The sequence below is a fragment of the Genypterus blacodes genome, unplaced genomic scaffold (assembly GCF_046128005.1).
Source record: "Genypterus blacodes isolate CSIRO-AG114 ecotype Tasmania unplaced genomic scaffold, CSIRO-AGI_Gbla_v1 ptg000044l_1, whole genome shotgun sequence".
Classification (NCBI taxonomy): Eukaryota; Metazoa; Chordata; class Actinopteri; order Ophidiiformes; family Ophidiidae; genus Genypterus; species Genypterus blacodes.
Window position 1 is genome coordinate 810,123 of NW_027466857.1, and position 18,768 is coordinate 828,890.

Below are 18,768 nucleotides of genomic sequence, written 5' to 3' on the forward strand. Positions count from 1 at the left end.
TTTTTTATACAGAAAGAGGGGGAAAGGGAACGAGAGATAGAGAGAAGTAAAGAAGGTTGTATTATTATTACTGTTGTTTAACTTTTTCCAGAGACCCTGGGGTAACATAGGCAACATGAGGTACAAGTAGATGTAGTGTGGTACGCAGAGTCCAGGATGGCATCAGTGATGTTAATGCAATGATCTCATAGGTTCAGTTAATACAGGATGATGTCAAACAGCAATGTAGGCAACTACAGATCGCATCATAGGCTGTGGTGAAGAAAAGAAGAGGAGAGAAAAACCAAACAAAAACACAGAGAAGAAATCCTACCCAAAGACCAGACCCAAACCAACCCCCGCAGTCACACAACCTGCCATTCACACAACCCAGTCCCTGCCCCGTCTGGCATATAAAAGAAAGGAAAAAGAACCTATAAAGTGTTCAGGTTTTCAGTCATTGGTCTTACATAGTCCACATGAATATTAAAGTCGCCAACTATTATTATTTTATCAGTATCCAGGACTAAATGTGATATAATCTCTGATAATTCGGATAGAATTCTGTGTATAGGCCAGGAGAACGATGCACAAATAGAACAGGCCGGTAAATTTTCCAGGATGGGTGTGTAAAAGCAAGAATAAGGCTTTCAAATGAGTTGTAGTTAACTTTAGGTCAGGGTTCATTATGAGGCCTGAATTGAAAATGGCTGCGACTCCACCTCCTCGGCCAGTGTCACGAGGAATGTTGAGGATTAATATGAATGGGGGAGTGGAATCATGATCAGATGACAAAGATCTAATGTTTAAGAGCCCACATCTAATTATTTTATTTTGTTGAGCTTTAGAAGAGATTATATTGATTTTTTATTAGGTTTTGTCGTTTAACTTCTGTTTGCGGCTGATTTAATTGATTGGCGTCCTTCTGCCATTTTGTCCAAATGTCCATCACATACCTAGGTCCCAATCAATATTTCTTTCCCTTTTCTCTTTCTTTCTCATTTCTCACCTTCTCTCTGTATGGAAAAAATACTCAAAAATGCCCGAAAACTGTATGCCCTGTCATGTCAAAAACAAGTGATGTGAACATTCATGTACATATGTTTACATAAAACAGTTAGTTTATATATATAAATATATATACACACACACACATCACAGAATACTTCAGAAGCTTGCCGGCTTTTATTGCATTGCTGTCTAAGGGCTTAAAGATTATACCAGTAATGTTTTTTTGCCCCGACTTTTGGGCAGATTTGCCATATTCACTGAATCTTGAGGACCTAGGACTAAGTAGGACTATGGATGGTGATATCCCTCAATTCCTTGCCGACATGCGGGCAACTGATGGCGTATTTCCTCATTCAGACTTTTGCAAATTGGTGAACCCTTAATCACCCTTGTCTGTAAACAACCGGCCTTTCATATGCTGCACGTATCAAATTTAGAATTGATGTATATTTATAAAAAATGTAATTATCTTGCGTTTGTACTGTTTTTGATAAGTATAGATAAAATAATATTTTATAATTACTGCTATTTATATGGGTTTACACACCGTCTCAACTTTGGGGTCTCTATATTGCGGACAGATTAAATTCTAATGTTGAGTTTGTGAATGGTCTACAAATCCTAATTCATGAGATCAACGTGATATGAATTAATCAACTGTCAGTTAAGTAATGAAATGTTCCCAATATTATTGGAGTTTTGAATTTTTGGTGTTAAAGCTATTATAATTTTCTGTTTATTAATTTGCAAGTTTTGAACAGATACTTGAACCTTTATTTCATCCAAATTGTTGTTCGGAGAACATTTGGTGGGTACTGACTGCTGCATGCCAGAATAGAAAAACAAACAAACAATACCTGCCAGAGAAGCTCTGACCCAGTTGTTTAGCAATCATCATTTGGCCTTTGTCAAAAGGGGCAGCAGTAGACTCAGCTCCGGAACCGGGAACCGGAGGGTCGCCGGCTCTAGTCCCTGTTTGGACCACGAAAGTGGACTGGCAGCTGGAGAGTTGCCAGTTTGCCTCCAGAGCACTGCCAAGGTGCCCCTGGCACCGAACCCCAAAACTGCTCCAATGGCCCCGACATGGCTGCCCTGCGCTCCCTCTGTATAAAAGCATGTGTGTGCTGTGTTACATATGTAAGAGGGGCGCAAGATGCATTTCAAATCTGTGTGATTGTATGGGACTGCATATGATGTGGAAGGAATTGACAAATAAAAGTATTTTAGATGTCTATCTTACTCACCCAGATTCATACACTTGCCTATTTGTTCTGCTTGCAACACAACAACCTCAGCACCTAAACCCAAAATGATCATTTTATTCACTGGCTTAAAATGTCGTAGCTGATCTGTGTAATTTAGAATCTCATCTGTCCACTAGTTTTAGCTGTCCTTCATGTTTATTTTAACCAGGGTATGAGGTGCCATCACATGATGATGACTGTGATATGAGCTGCACGAATTCTGATCTGAGCATTCTCACATTGGTCAGATCTAGGACCACACATGCAAGTGTTTCAGACTTGATATACATATAAGGGGGAAAAACAGATTTGGACTGCTTCAAAAACCAGATATGGGATGCTTCAACCTACCTAACCATGAACATATGACAGGGTTCTTTCTGAAAAGGTATAAACAGTTACTTCAGACTTAGACAGTTTTTAGTGCAGTGCTAAATATCTTAGGAAAAATTATAAGCAGTTTGTTACCATTTGACTATCAAGTAATCCAATTTGTAGCTTGGTGTAATTCCATCTGATAAAAATCACTTCAATGTATTAATTTCAACTCACTTTATCATACTTCAATACAATCTATTTCAATATAGTGACATCACAAGAAAAATAGTGTGTTGCGTTTCGAATGTCGAGCATAGGTTTTTGTTCTATTATCTTAACAGACATCCTGTCACCTTTTTTGATATGAATAGTAAAAATGTGCAGATGTGTTGTAAAATGTGACGGAAAAATGATAAAACACTGGAAACAAAGTTCATTCAAACTACTTCTGTAATAAGGTATACTGTATACCAGCTCAGTATCAAAAATGCTTTTTACATTTCCTGTTGTTTACATGTCATGGCTTTTTTTATATTACATTGATTATAAAACCGATTCTTTAATTTACAATGTACGGCTACCCATCACTTCCCCTTTTGGTCCAGAATGAGAGTGAGCCTATTTACGAGAGGCCATTGTCAGGTTGACAGTCACGTTTGGCCTGGGCCAATGACAAGGCGGCTCTGCTCTGGAAAAGGGGAGGCAAGGAACGTGACCTCACCAGCGTTCACAGTCACCTCATCTGTCCTCTATCACTCCTCCTCCCAGGATCAGGGCCAAGGCCTCAGGATGTGGGGGGACCTGCTGATGCTGAGGGGGGGCTTGGTTGGAGCAGGACTGCAGCCTCTGCTGTAAGGTCTGATTGTGTTGCTTCAGGCTGACAATTTGGAAGGGTTATAGGCTGGATGGATGCTTTTGACACAGTAAGGTGGTTCTGGCTTACTTGGACAGAGAGCTGGGGCAGCGGCTGTACAACAGCCGCTGGTTTAGCCAAAATGACTTGTGCTGTTGGTCGGCCTGCTGTTAGCTGGACTGTATGGTAGGGGGTAGATGATTTTGTACCAGCCCGTGCTACCTGTGTGGCTACAGGTTTAGCCTGGAAGAGCTGTGTAACCTGACCGGATGGGTTAGCCTGCAAGAGAGTGGCCAGCTGATTGGCTGGGATGGTGATGATGGTGATCTTCTCTCCAGCTTTGGAGCCAGCAGGCAGCAGGGAGGGCAGGGCCTGGATCACCAGCTTGGGTGGAGCAGTGGCGTTGGCTACTGTTATGGGGACTCCCGACGTGGTGAGGAGGGGAGAGGAGTTTAACGTTACCTGACCTAGTGAGTTGGTCATGACGACAGGCATGGCTCCAATGGGCCTGCGGGGCAAACCACAAACAGGAATCATTTAAAACCCTGTTGGTTATCTCCTCACAATGGTACACAACAGGGATGGGAGAGCATGTGAAACCACAGGAGCTGAGATTGGCCAGCTTTGACAGTACCAGTAGAGAATGTTGATAATGAACACACCACAGGACAAACATCATTAGAGCTCTAAGAGCTGATCACTCTTCTCCATCACAAAGACACAATGACAGGAAGGAAATGCTGCTCCCAATGATGTTTCTAGGAATGTAAAATTTTTGGGAAATCTTCTTATACCCAAGACCCTTCAGGTGTGATGAAATAATCTCCTCTTTTGTGGAAGCGCATTTGTCTTCCCATGATTGCAACTAACCTTGAACACCTTTATGTATGTATCACAGCTGAAGCAAATGAAGGATCATTATAGAGTTCCCAAAGGCTTAATTATGTTTCAACTCTACTTTGGGCGATAAAAACTGTCCGAAAGCTTTAAAAACAACAATATAATACAAGGGTTGAATAATTTTGACATTGCTACCGTAACAAAATATACTGTTACACACACAAATACACACAGATGAGTAGGAATGATAAAGGGCAAACCTGGTGGTGGCGGCATTACTCGGGATGACAGTCACATAAGCCTGCTGAGGCTGGCTGCTCGCAGGAGAGCTGGAGCCCAGGTTGGCAGTGCCCTGCCTATGAGCCAGGGGCTGGCAGGACATCACACCTTCGTTGCCCTCCAACTCCTCCTCATCAATGACCCGAATGTTCTTAGGCATGTCTTTGAACTGGTAGGCCAACCGCTGACCCTCCACCTTGGCCAGGATACCCCGCTGATAATAATACCTGCACGCACACGCGCACACACACACAGACTATGATTCACCTCTTGCCTCAGACAACTCCAATTAAAATTATTATAAATAATAAATCAATAAATACACAGTGACTAACTGGCCAACAAAAAAAGGCTTTCTGTGGACAATGGACTCACCTCAGGGCCCGGCCCATGGTTTCATAGTTCATGTCAGGCTTGTTCTTGTGTTTGCCCCACAGCTTAGACACAGCTTTGGAGTCCACCAGTTTGAATATACCTTTGTCCCTCTGCATCCACTTGATATACCTGGGGCATGTGTTTTTATCCTGCAGCAGCTCCAGTAGAAACTCCCATAGATAGGTGGTATTACCTGAAGGACACAAAGGTTTGCATAAGATCAGTCCAATGACAGACAGTACTAGTGGACCATTTCAGAAATGTCACAGTCCGGTTTATATTGCACTTGTGGTATGCTACAGTAAAACATTACCTGTGTAAAACATTTTTATAGGTTTATATCGTTAAACAGTGAAAAGTTACGAGACTGAAAAAGTTGGCGGGATTGTTCAAAAAGCTATTCCACAGGTAAGCAGTTTAATAGCCAACTGTTGATCCAATCATGGTTAGGTTTAAGATGAGCATCCGTGAAAGCCACATTAGGATGGTTCCCCGGATTCTGTAACACTGCAAGAGCAAATTACCAGCCCTCCAATGGCAATAAAAAACATCACGCTTCTCTGATGGACATCATTACATGGGCTCAGGAACACTATAGAAAATCAGTTAACACACTGTCGTGGTATCTACAAATGCAAGACTGTACTACACAAAGTGGAAGTTATTATGACTTGACATTTCCCCGAGTGCTGTTAAAAGAAAAGGTGACGTAATAGTAAACGTGCCCCTGTGTGTGTTGCAGTCATCAAAGAGGAATAAGAGGAAGATTAAGAATGAGAGTATATTTACAAAAAGGTTGATCAGGTTAAACATTATCTTCTATATGTAATTGGAACCTAACAATTTCTAATTACCGGTAAGTATAGGTAAAAGAATTGTCAAATCACTGTTTTCTGTGTTTATTTGGATTTTAAACAACTAAGTCAACTTTTTAGGAATTGAGTTTTGAAAACAAACATACACATACGTCTAGTAATCAAAGATAAGCTTTGCCAAAACTGTATCAGTTGTATCCAAAGCATGATCAGGCAGACCTTAACGCCAGATGACATATATTGCTCCTGGTTAGCAGTGGCCTGCGCCTTACAGCTCTCCCATGGAGATATTTTTTAAGCCGGTTGTTTTTGGATTACTTTTTTCCTTCAATAAATGAAATGTGTTTACTCAGGTTGCCTTTGTCTTAAACTGAATTCTGTAGAAGAAGAAAAAGGAGCAAATTATTTTTCACAGCACTGTGCAATAGGTAATAGAGAAAGTTAATAGAGAGAGATAGAACACATTTGTGACACCTTTGCCTTCTCTTGGTCTCTTCTTGATTCCTATATCAAAGGAGCCGTTGGATGCAGGCTGGTGTGTCCTGGGCTTGCGGCCACCTAAGCACACACACAGATAAATATACAGAGAGAGAGGGAAGACAACTAATGTGAATGATGATTTGTTTTTGATGCAACAAAAAAAAATTCATCTGATGCTGTGAGTCATGTGACACTGCCTGACCATATGCAGCTGTCATGTAACTCCACCTGACCATTATTAATAAGGCGTGCAACTCTGCATTCATGCCCTGGTGAGGAACCATTCACTTGTTAACATGATAGCCATAAAGGCTTTTTAAATTATGAGTGCCTTGGACTACACTGCTGAAAAACTGTTCTCTGATCCAAAGTGCACCTGTAGGATCAAGACAACAGTGAAAAAAGCAACGCTGTTGAATGGAGCTAGAGATAGTTTACCTGTGTAGCATCCCCTTACCTTTCTGTGAAATAAAAAAGACAGAACAACTGACATGTTTCTACAAGTGAAGATTATTGTCAGACATGACTGTAGGGTAAAAATATTGGGTGGAATTGGATAGGGAGGAAACAACAACAAACTTTTTTATCTGCATCAGGGCTGATGACAAAAAGGTCTTCATATACTGTATGTTCAATTGTGAGAAACTGCTCCAGGAAATTTATAGCAGCTGGATAATGTCCTGTATAGCGCTAGCCCCAAAAACCATTTTAAGCATTTATATACATAGCATATTTGTTGTTTGACTATTTAAACTACTAAAATTTGACCGTCAAAACTTAGACCAATCAACCAATAATAAGGCATGTTCTCAGCAGGTTTCATTATGTCTAGATTTTTCTTTTTCTTATTAACTATAATGTCTTGCACTGTGTTTAAATTAATGAAATGTTTGTTTTCCACAGTCACCACAGTGAGGGGAGGGAACTGATAGAATGCCTTCTTTCTACTTTAGTGTCCACTGGACTCTACCGCTTCCACCCACAATATTAACTACTCCTTTCTCCATTGTAGTTCAAGATATTTTGTTCAAAAATAATACTCCAAATACCAATTTTGTACCAAGTACCAACATAAGAAATGTGTTTTCAAATACTCCATCTTAATTTAAGAGCCTGGTCTGTCAATCCAAGAGCAGAATTTAGCCCTTGCACTCAAAATGTCTCGCCTTCCAGTTGAAACACAGCTCTTTGCACTCAAAATGTCTCTCCTTGGACTTAAAATTCAGCTCCTCAAGCTCAAAATGTTTCCCCTATGCTTGTTGTCTGCTATATGATTTTTCTGAGCGCTTGGATTTTCCCGCTGTCAATAGTCCAGTGTCAGAAATTGCTTTGACCAATGAAATGATCACTATTGGCTGGGGAAAAACCAGAGCAGACAACATACGGTTTGGGTACAAGCAGCCTGAGTCTAAGCGCAAGGAAACACATTCTGTGCGCGAGGAGAGACATTAAGCGTACAAGCAGCTGTGGTTTAAGTGCAAGCAGAGACATGAGTGGTCAGCGTTTATGCTGCATTTGTAATCGTTACTGACCTCCTCTCTTCTTTTTTACAGAAGGTTCACATTCATGAGGGATGGGGAAGGACTCCTCCTCTATGGGCCCACACTCTGTGGAAACCTCTACCACAGTCTCCATCATCACATCCTCTGCTGGCACAAACAAACCATATCATGTCATTCACACTTGCAGAGTTAGACTTCAAAAATCCATGCTGTCGAGTGTGACACAAGACAGACTAAACCCCATTAATTTCTTGACAGCAAAATGTTGACATTGACTCATTCTGCAGTAGCAGTTCATAGGGACTCAGCTTGGGAACTGGAGGGTCGCAGGTTCGAGTCCCGTACGGACCAAGAAAGTGGACTGGCAGCTAGAGAGTTGCCAGTTTACCTCCAGGGCACTGCCGAGGTGCCCTTGGGCAAAGCACCGAACCCCCAAAACTGCTCCAAGGGCGCCGTATCATGGCTGCCCTGCATTGACCCCTCTCTAATGCATGTGTGTGTGTGTGTGTGTGTGTGTGTGTGTGTGTAAGAGGAGCACGCAAGTCAAATTTCGGATTGACATGTTTGCATGTGATTTGACCCAATAAAGTTTCTTCTTCTTCTTCGTCTCCTTCTTTTTCTTAATAACATTGTGTGTATGGTGTCTACAGTAATGTGCAATTATGTGTGTAGATCTATCTTATGTGATCCGAAAGAACAAAATCATACACATCTTGACATTTTATCAAGACCTCCAATGAAAACGTGTTAATGTGATGTTTTTGTTCTCATTTAATGTACTGTTGATTTGTTTATCAGCAGGACTTCTCAAAAGTATTTAAACCAATTGCGATGAAACTTGGTTGAAGGGTGCAGCATGGCCCAGGGCAGAACCCTGTACATTTTTGGTGTTGATCCATCTTCATGGGCAGAGCCGGAAATTGTTTTTAACAATTCTGAAAATTGTGAAAGTGTTAACACTGTTGCAGTTTCCATATTCCATGACATATTCCCTGTCTAAGCAGTTAGTATGGATCAAATACTAAATGTCCTGTCAAAGACTAACTTAGTCCACATGTTCTCTTTCTCATATCATCCCCTCCCTGTGCTTTCTTCAATACAAATATTCCTAAACAAAAAAGAAATCTTTGTATTTTAAACGCCAGTCTACTGGTAATGCTCCAACTGTAATGTAAACTTAACTCATACATACTTTGTGTTTACCAACATCTTTTTTTGACTGAACACATATTTTGGTCAACTAGTATGTCAACTAAGTAGTATGTCGAACTTTTCGATTAATCGCTTAGTTGGATTGTTTGAAACATCTTTATAAAAGTATATATTTGTAACACCTCTCAAAGTGCATGAAATGAAATGCATAAAATGCAAGTGTTCACTTTTTAATAATTGTTTTTCTTCATAACAGGCAGGCAAAAAGGTTTGCAAAAGGAAAATAAATACGTATATATTTCAATCAATAATAAAGCATACAAAGATGCACTAGAAGTTATAAAAGCAAAATTGTTATCAGATAAATTCTGCATTAACATGCAAAAAGGGCGAGTAATTAAAAAAATCTTTCAAGCTTTTGATCTACAAGATTAGGTGAATGTTGTGTGGACAGAAAAAAGAACATTCTCGCTTAAATGATAAATGTTTTGGCCGTATATAAACACTGCATTCCAGTTTAAGAATCTCATCCCATTTGTGAAACAAAGTTTGGGCATGCTTTGTGTCTTCAGGACCTTGATGGGACTATAAATTCTGAATTGTACAACTGAAAGAGGAAAATTAAGGGGTATCTGTCGCTCATCTGTACCTCAAGATAAAGTGGGCAATGCAGCAAAATAACCCTAAACACAAGACTGTCTATCAAAGAGTGGGGAAAGCAGAAGAAATCCCACACTCCCCACCTCAATCTACTGATTAGAGCAGTTAATCTTTTAACACTCGAAGAACAGGAGAGAGCATGTTTGGCCATTTAAATGTGCTGAATGACTGACGATAAAATTCATTCAGTTACCAATTACCACTTCGAAAGGGTATCAAAGATTTGGCCAAGCCTTTGGAATTTGTTTATTGCATAAAATAATGTTTGACTCTGCAGAGGATACCAAAGTCATGTGGTAACAATTATTTGGCCCGTTTGACACTGCTGTCTCCTTGAGGATTTTCTTTGGTGTGTCAATTCAAATCCCAGAGTTCTTAGTTCTGGCAAACCTGTTTGCATGCTCAGTTGGAACACGGGCAACTGTATGGGCAATCTTACTAAAAGATCCAAAGATTCATCTGAAACGGCTTAATTCAGATCACCTTAGGCTCTAGTCTTCTTACTCTATGTGTATTCTATGTTCCCAACGGGCCAGGGTGGGTGTGTAAATGATGTGGTAGGAGTTTCAGCACTTTGTACTGAAAAAGGTCCACCAGCACCTGTATGATGATCTAATCTAAAATGTCAAGCGGAAGAAGCGCTTCTCCAGCCAAACCTAAACAAGCCCCTTCATCATTTGCTGCCGCTACACCTTACAAAAAGGGCTCAAGAAGGCAGCTTGATGAAGCACACTGTGTCAGAGAAGTGTTGATTCAACTTTGAAGTACATCTTTACCTCTAGAACAGTATTTACTTGTATTGGTGTGTGTGTGTGTGTGTGTGTGTGTGTGTGTGTGTGTGTGTGTGTGTGTGTGTGTGTGTGTGTGTGTGTGTGTGTTAAAAGATAACAAAAACTTTGAGAGACAGATTTTAAAATTATATTTTGTGGAAAGGTGGCCAAGAGACATTTTAGTAGATGTTGTGATTCATGAAATATATTTTTATCAAATAAGCACATACATTTCCCATATAGATGATGGCATAATGCTAGGTTAACCTATCAGGCACAGCTGGTGATTTTCAGTATTCACACATTCAAGTATGTGCTGGGATAATCCCCCCTTGCCCACATCATAGTTAGATCAGCGATTCACGAAGGTGATTTTCCGAGGATAGATTCTCAGATATTTTAGTAAATCATTGTTTCATGTAATCTCCGTCTGTGAACGGCTTTCTGTGCCTTACGATCTTCTCAAATTGATGTTCTTGTTCTATTTGCTCTCCCCAGCTTTCCACAGCAGTATCCAACTAGCTCTTTTACTTTCATTTCCAGCTTGGTACTTTTCAGGAAATGCTGCGTGTGTGTTCTAGAAATGTCTTTGGACATTTTGCCTTTTACTTCTCTTATTTATCATAATTTCTCTTTCATTTCTCTCCATATAGCAAGCACACTATTATTTATCTCCTGTATTGTTGTCAGTGAAAGCAAATTGTAACTGTCCAGGCAGACTTAAACTCTATGTTCCTCCAAAAATTTTTTTGGAGTTATCCATGGATAGTGAGTCAGTTCAGTTCACATTACTACACAGATGTGGAAATGTATGTACATTCACAATCATTTCTAGATCTTGACAAGATGTTTTATATAAACCTTATTGTTATTATTGTTGTAATTGCACTTGTTTTACTTAAGAAATTTCATTCATCAATTTGTTCATAATGTTTTGTAAAAAGATAGATGCAGTTGTCTATTTATAGGTTATTAGCTAGGATTTTACTAATCCGGCCCACTTGAGTTTAAATTGGGCTGAATCTGGCCCCAAACTAAAAATCGAGTTTGACACCCCTGCCGTAGACGTTAACTTAATTCTGTTACTTGTATAGCCATTTCCTGCCAATAATGACAAATAAACATTACTAAAAGCATTGGCTGCTGTCATCACTGTCGATCAAAGATGCATTGGTAACAGATGATGTTTGCCATGAACTATGAAATTCATCAGCCTACAGAAAGGATGACGTTTTGTTTACCTGTGCTACGTTCATTGTGGATGCCACCAGGTGACTCCATGTGGAGAAGAGCTTCAGCTGCCTCAAAGGTTTTGTCAAAGCACACCGTGTTATGGCTGGACATCTCCACTATGACAGAACCACGGGAAGGAGGAGAGAAAAGCTGTTAGAAAACAGGCATCTGCCAAAAATGCTCACCAATGGAGACCATTCTCAAACAACAATAAAATAATGTGCCTATAAAAACTGACTTCCTTGTTTGGGGTGACACACTCAGTACGTCCCTGCCTTTTTCTGTTAAATTACTGTAGGTATACTCTCTAAAGGGCAGTGTCCTGCGGCTTCCAAAATGAAATTAGGTATTTCAATAACAAAAATTCAAAATAAGACGAAATTTTATAAGCTTTAGTGCAAATTAATTATAGAATTCAACCTCACCAGTCTCAGCCACCTCAGTGACCACCTCCTGTTCCTCAGCCACATCCTGCATCAGGTAGGTCTCATCATCGTAGACCAGGACCTGGGCAGCATAGCACTGCTCCACCTGAGCACTGGGCACCTCTTCCACAATAACAGCTGGGCACTCCTCCTCCTGCAGCACAACACCCTCATCCTCTTCCACAATCACCGCCTCCACCTCCTGCTGCACGAGCTCTTCCTCCTCAGCAAGCTGACACACACACACACACACACACACACACACACACACACACACACACACACACACACACACACACACACACACACACACACACACACACACACACACACACACACACACACACACACACACACACACACACACACACACACACACACACACACACACACACACACACACACGGCTAGGTATTATTTCAGGCAACTGAAACTTAATAATAATCGAAACAACCAGGGAATACAATTATATTTGTTTGGCATCTTTTGGTGGCTGCCAGTACTCTGGAAAAGCTGAGGGGTATATTTTCATTTGAGGCATGGTGTATTAGCACACCACTTACTTCTAGCCCTGACTGCCGCTGCTTTCTTGACCATTTTTAACAGAAAAACCAGCAAAATCGTCCCATCCTGATAGAAAGTAGCCTCTTTGACTTAGGAGTATTTTTTGCCTATGGCATGATAACAATTTCTAATTAGTATGCAGTATTTTTGTCTAGTTTTTCAGATGACAATATAAGTATTCACGAAACTGATTAGTAAATGAAAAGTAAATGATGCCTCACCTACAATTGGCATCACCTGTCAGATATTTACATATTCTGTCTTGACATAGGACCCTTGATATTGACCCAATCTTCACTGATGTGAAACCAAAAAGGTTTACCTGCTGGGGCTCCTCCATGACGGTGACATACTCCACAATGTTCCCTCCACCGTCTGACACTACCACAGAGGTCATCATTCATTCCTATCAAAACAAAGGCACCATGGGTCAGGAGGGAAAAGCAGCACTGGCAGGAGGAGGAATTTTAACTTCACTTCATCAATCTCATTTCATTTTTACACGTAAGAAGGGGGTAGGGGTTGGGGCACTTCTTTATTAAAATAACTTAAGGCCTTCACTTTCAAAATTCTGGTTTTGTTGGGACCAGCAAACCCATTAGGCTTTAACAGGCGATCCATTGTTCACAGAAGGAAAAAAATATGCTCCTCAAAACAAAAGAACACTATCCATACTGTGAAATATGGAGGATCAGTTATGGTATGGGTTGCTTTTCTGCATCTGACACCAGGTGTCTTGAATCTGTGCAGGACACAATCAAATCAGAAGATTATCAAGGCATTCTAGAGCCAAACATAATGCACAGTGTGTCAGTAAGCTCTGTCCCATTTGCAGGTCATGACTCCTCCAACCGGAAAATGACCCAGAGAGTGGGCCAAACTACCAGTTGAGAAGAGTAGAAGTCTCATATAGTGCTCCAGATTGAAGTGAATGCCTTGTGCTTCAAAACATTAGTTTCACGGTCCCAATTATTTTGTCAGGGACATTGCCATTAATTATCTAAAACAATGTTCCTGTGAAAATTAGGTGGTTGACAGGTCCATTAAATACAGAATGGTGGATGCCGTTTCCTTTTGTGAGCTTAAATTTATGTCAGACAAAATTGTATTTTCTATTTGAATGGTACCAAAATTTTTAGCAACGTCTGTATATGTATAGCAGTGTATGATAACATTGCCTTTCATAGAGCTCACTTTCAGAGTGAGCTAATTTCTCTCCATCTATATAATTTCGGATCACACCCTCTGGTACAGAGAAAGGGCCTCATACTTCTGTCTCAGGTGTGCCTGTCAGGTAAAAGACACTTGTCAGTTTCAATTTTCTAGATAGTAAATATTGAAAGTACAGTAAATCAGTTTGAGTAGACATCGTATTTTTCAGTCTGTAATAATATATTCAATCCACATCTGTAACTGTCATATTATTTAATTACAATGTTATTTGTAGCTTTTTTAAAGCAATATTACATCAAAGCTGTGCAGTATATCAAATATTTATCATGAATTAGTTTTATTTGATTTTGCCAGAGCTATTGATGATTTTGATATTGCCAATTGAATTTTCTTAAGACAGCACTGGGTTACTTCTCAGCTAATCTCAAGCCTTGCTTTGTTGCAAGTGATCTGTCAACTACACTGCATTGTCTCATGAGGCCAGGCATGCAATCACAGGTCCTCACCCCATCAGAGGAGACTTCATTCTTGCAGGATAGACTGCAATTGAAGAAGAGTGCAGGGGCACAGCCACGCTAGCCCAAATACTTTTGAAAACTGCTAAATGATCTTCATTTGGATTTGCATTTTCACAGTTTAGAGACAGGACAATGCTCGTCACAATCCACACCACTGCAGCTTTGATTGTAAAATATTTTGTCTGTGTTACACAAAGCTTCATTTTAATGTCAAACAAGCGATTAAAATAGATTACAGAGAACAACCCGACAAGCTCATCTTTCACTGTCACTGAGAGCCAGCAAATGAATCATGTGACATCAGCATATTTCAAGAGCTGCGCAAGCAATGCGATTGTTTTAGTATTTTTTGGGGATTTATATTTACGTTTAAACTGTGAAGGGATTAGTCAGACTGAGTGAGACGAACATAAGGGGAAAGAATTAGAATGAATTAGGGCTGCACCTAACAATTTTTTTTTTAACGATTAATCTATTGATTATATTTATTACACAATATAACAATTATTTCCCCAAAAATAAATATCAAACTTATCTCATTAATATTTCAATATTTTCTACAATCATCTTCTCTTGAAAACAAACAAATGTAACAAAGATTTGCAATGCTTTATCCACAACTAACCACCTTTTGACTGATAATCTCCGTTTAACAATCCAACATATTGCTTATTCAATTCAAGTAAAAGTGATCGAGCGCAATCTGCATTCAACAACAAAAATATATGAGACGCAGGTCGGTTTGCGCTGCCATAAATCGGTCTGACGGGGTGGGGGAAGACCCAGGTCAGTTTGCACTTCCGCACGTCAGCCAGCAAAAAGCCGCTTGTTTATGCAAATCGACGTATTTATGTGATCGAGTAGTCACCCCACCCATAGAATGAATAGATATTTATGGGTCCAACTTATTAAACATGCTTGTTGTTGTTAAATTGATAGCCTATTAAACACACATGTACAATATATGCAGTCATGTCACTGAGTTAATAGGAGTGTTACGTCAATCACTTCACACTATCCAAACCGTGCCCAGAATTTACCGTAGGAGACCTGTAATCTGTCCAGTGGTCTTTCTTAAGCAATATGAGGACACCCTGTTTCTAGTAAGTAATCTAGCCTTAGTGTAATTTATGAATGTAAACTTAATGCCAAATTATTCCCAGATCTAAACTCTTGTGATGAAATCTAACGAGTGATGGTGGATAAGGACGTTGGTCTCCGTTTATTGTGATCCCTGCTGCTTTCTAAAAAACTGTACCCCAGCTTTCCGGCACGCAGACTCTCAGAAGATCAGCCTCTTTTTAAACCTAGAGAAAGCACACAGTGACATCACGACGCAAACACAGCACAACAACGACCTTTTAGGCACCACTGAGGACACATGCAAATATATACTGGGATTATTCCCCCTTTGTGGTAATTCAAAGATACCATGGCCATGCCAGGATAGACAAGGCATGCCAGCAGATGGAGGTAATGCAACAGTGTGGATGCCAACAGTCAAACAAATAGAGGAAACATGGCGGTGGACAAATGTTTGTTTATGATCTAATTGAATCAGAGCACCGCAGTCAAAACATTAAAAAGGCTCAAAGACAACAGCATTGCATACAGTTACAGAGAGCTAGCAATCTATTTCGTTCTCAGCTCAGACTAAGAGGAGGTCTCTAATTTCCTAATCTGTCCCATTTGCAGCCATTCTTAAAATATGAACAAACAACTCCAGGTTTTCCACCAAAGTAAAGCCCCCCATCACCGATTCAAATATCGATTGTGATTGGTTTGCTTAATCCACCTGCATTTTTTGTCAGAGAGGTGTAAGCCTTTGCAGGACCATCACAGCACTGTTACTTTGCTCATTCACAACAGACCCATGCCAGCATTATCCCAGGATTGTTACTTCGTCTTAAGGTGGGATAAAGGTGGGACAGAACATACCAGCATATCAGTCATGCACCCATTCAAACATGTCTGGAGCAATCCCAGCATTATGTTGGCATATTTTGCATGTATGAATGGGGCTTTACTGATCATTATGTGTGTATCAACTGGATATACGTACATATACCGGTATACCCTACAATGACCACAGGGGTGCGCAATTATCCTGGATAATGCAATCCAACTTTTCTCTCCAAATTCTCACGTATTTAAAGAGCCGAAATAACTTACTTGAGCATGTATTTGTTAAGCAACGTAGTGATGTTAGCTCAGAAATGTCATATTGGTATAAGTAGTATCACAAACCCTTCTCAGTGTATGCAAAACAATGCAACAAACAAGAAGAACAAATGTCCCAAGCAAACCCAAAGTAAATTGTAAGATGCACTATCTTCATGTTGAGAATGAAGTAAACAACAGGGAAAACCTGCAAAAATATATTTAAGGTCTGAAACGTTACTTAAAATGATGAAGAGTGGGCGATGCTGTGATGAGATGGTCAATGTTTACTGTGAGTGGACGGTATGAAGCTTGGAACGCTGGCTAAATACACAGGCAAACATTCTCAGAACAACCCAACACCACACACCGTTTCATCGTTTGGGCCACGGACACATTCATTTCATTCGTAGATTGGTTCGGGTGCATTGGAATGGAAAAAGTAATTTAGCCACAACTTTACGTCAGCTAGCATCCAGATTAAACAAGACTGGCTCGTTGGCAGGTCACATGCTAACATACTTACCGCAAACAGCGTTCCGAGTTGTGCTGCATCTGAGCAGTTTTACACGACTTAACGATATCGACAGTTGTGATTTAACAGGTTCGGCAAGGATATTAATAGTCCGATTTTTTTTCTTACCAAAGTTTGCTTTATGTTGGCAGAAAATGAGCTTCGCAGCTAACTGGGCCTGGCGTTAGCTATTCAGGTTGACAAGGCCACAGCGGGTCGTTCGTTCGCATATACAACCGTGTGCAAAAGCTGCGCTCCAGGAAAAGCAGAATGTGGCCACTCGTCACTCTCTTGTGATGAAATCTAAGGAGTGATGGTGGATAAGGACGTTGGTCTCCGTTTGTTTTGATCCCTGCTGCTTTCTAAATAACTGTACCCCAGCTTTCCGGCGCGCAGCCTCTCAGAAGATCAGCCTCTTTTTAAACAGAGAGAAAGCGCACAGTGACGTCACGACGACGAACACAAACCGCACGCAGCACAACAACAAAACAGACCTAACCAATGAACTGGCGGCGCAAAGCATGACATGCATGAAAGAAACACATAACATTGACAAAGAAAAAAAAGAGGTCAAAATGAAAAATAGAACGACCAAAAAAAACGGAAAAAAACATACGGAAACAATAAATAAAAAAGACAATGCAAACAAATGAGGTAAAAGCAAAGGTAACGAATATGGGGATATGTTTGTTTCATTAGTCGCAAATACAAATCACGAATTTTGCTAATATATATTTTTCTATTTCACAAATATATCTTTCAATTGTACAAATGCATTTTTGTTTCTTAAATACATTTGAAACTCACAAACCTTCTGTTTCCTTTACTTTATTTGTGCAACGCTCCATTTGCATTCACACATCACCCGAATGTATTTTTGGAATTTTGAAACAATTCTACTGCCCACTGAGGATTTCCAGTCCACAAACAACAGGAGCGCCAGTTACTCCAACTAATCACAGTACGCATCAGCTCAACCAATCAGTGCAAATTTAACTTCCTCTGAAGGAAATAGTGGTTCCTCTCTAGTTAGGTTGTAAGACAGTTGAAGAGACTCAGAAATAAAAAGATGGATCAGTTTTTTTTCTCACACTGCACTGTCTGCTCTGGTGATGAGGCAGAAAAGACAACAATATAATACAGATATGGCTTTTTATATGAGCAAAGGAAAGAAGAGGAGGGTGGAAGGTTTCAAGAGCGTCTCTGCACCAGGTCAAGCAGAAGCGATAGGGCGGGTGCCCCCTGGCTCCCGAGATAACCAAGGTCTGAACGCACGATATAAACATATCTATGCTATTTCATTACAAAGGTGAAAGGCCAGACTCTTTTTACTCAGGGGACTCAGGTCTTTTGGAGTGGAGGGGGCTGCTTCTTTGACTCTGTGGTGGCATCATCCATCTTTAATGGAACAGTCTGCTGGACAACACTGTGTACACTTAACTAAAAAAAGAAAACTAGACTTCCAAACCGTGCAGAGCAAAAATAACCGGCAAAAAACACAACAAACCTGAAGCGTCATCTGCAGACCAGCCACCCCGACATTTGAAGGTAAAGCACAACCTTTTTAAACGTTAAGTAAATAAGTGAGGAGCATTCTTCTTTTGGTTCCAAATTTGTTTGAATTTGAGGACAGTAAAACTTAACACATATTATTTTTAGCTAATCTATCAATCTATGCACGCTACAATACAATTTTGTCAGCTTACAGTACTTCATTTTGCATCCTGAGGCAGCTCTGTTCAAGATATGTACAGTTTGAACATACAGTAACACATTGAAGTATGTAGCATATATGTTTGCAACTTTGATTCATGAAACCTTTGATAATGTGGTACATTATGTAAAAAAACTAACAAATGGAGCTTGTTAGACTCATAGCAAATAATATGCCTGACACAGATTG

At 40.1% G+C, this 18,768-nt stretch overlaps 1 protein-coding gene across 3 annotated transcripts; it reads right to left on the bottom strand.

Annotated features, from left to right (window-relative positions):
* Positions 1-1,474: 1,474 nt before the first annotated feature.
* On the bottom strand, positions 1,475-17,313 carry elf2a (E74-like factor 2a (ets domain transcription factor)). Of its 3 annotated transcripts, none has more exons than XM_076149223.1 (9): positions 16,995-17,313; positions 12,823-12,906; positions 11,937-12,168; positions 11,520-11,627; positions 7,727-7,840; positions 6,189-6,272; positions 4,900-5,092; positions 4,506-4,751; positions 1,475-3,913 (listed from the first exon to the last, which is right to left on the bottom strand). In XM_076149223.1, the coding sequence occupies exons 2-9, from the start codon at positions 12,898-12,900 to the stop codon at positions 3,337-3,339; spliced, it is 1,632 nt and encodes a 543-aa protein (XP_076005338.1). In that variant the 5' UTR covers positions 12,901-12,906; positions 16,995-17,313; the 3' UTR covers positions 1,475-3,336. The 3 variants fall into 3 exon arrangements, with proteins under 3 accessions (XP_076005338.1, XP_076005335.1, XP_076005336.1); XM_076149220.1 differs by having other exon boundaries at positions 7,727-7,843; XM_076149221.1 differs by having other exon boundaries at positions 7,727-7,843; positions 16,878-17,007.
* Positions 17,314-18,768: the final 1,455 nt, after the last annotated feature.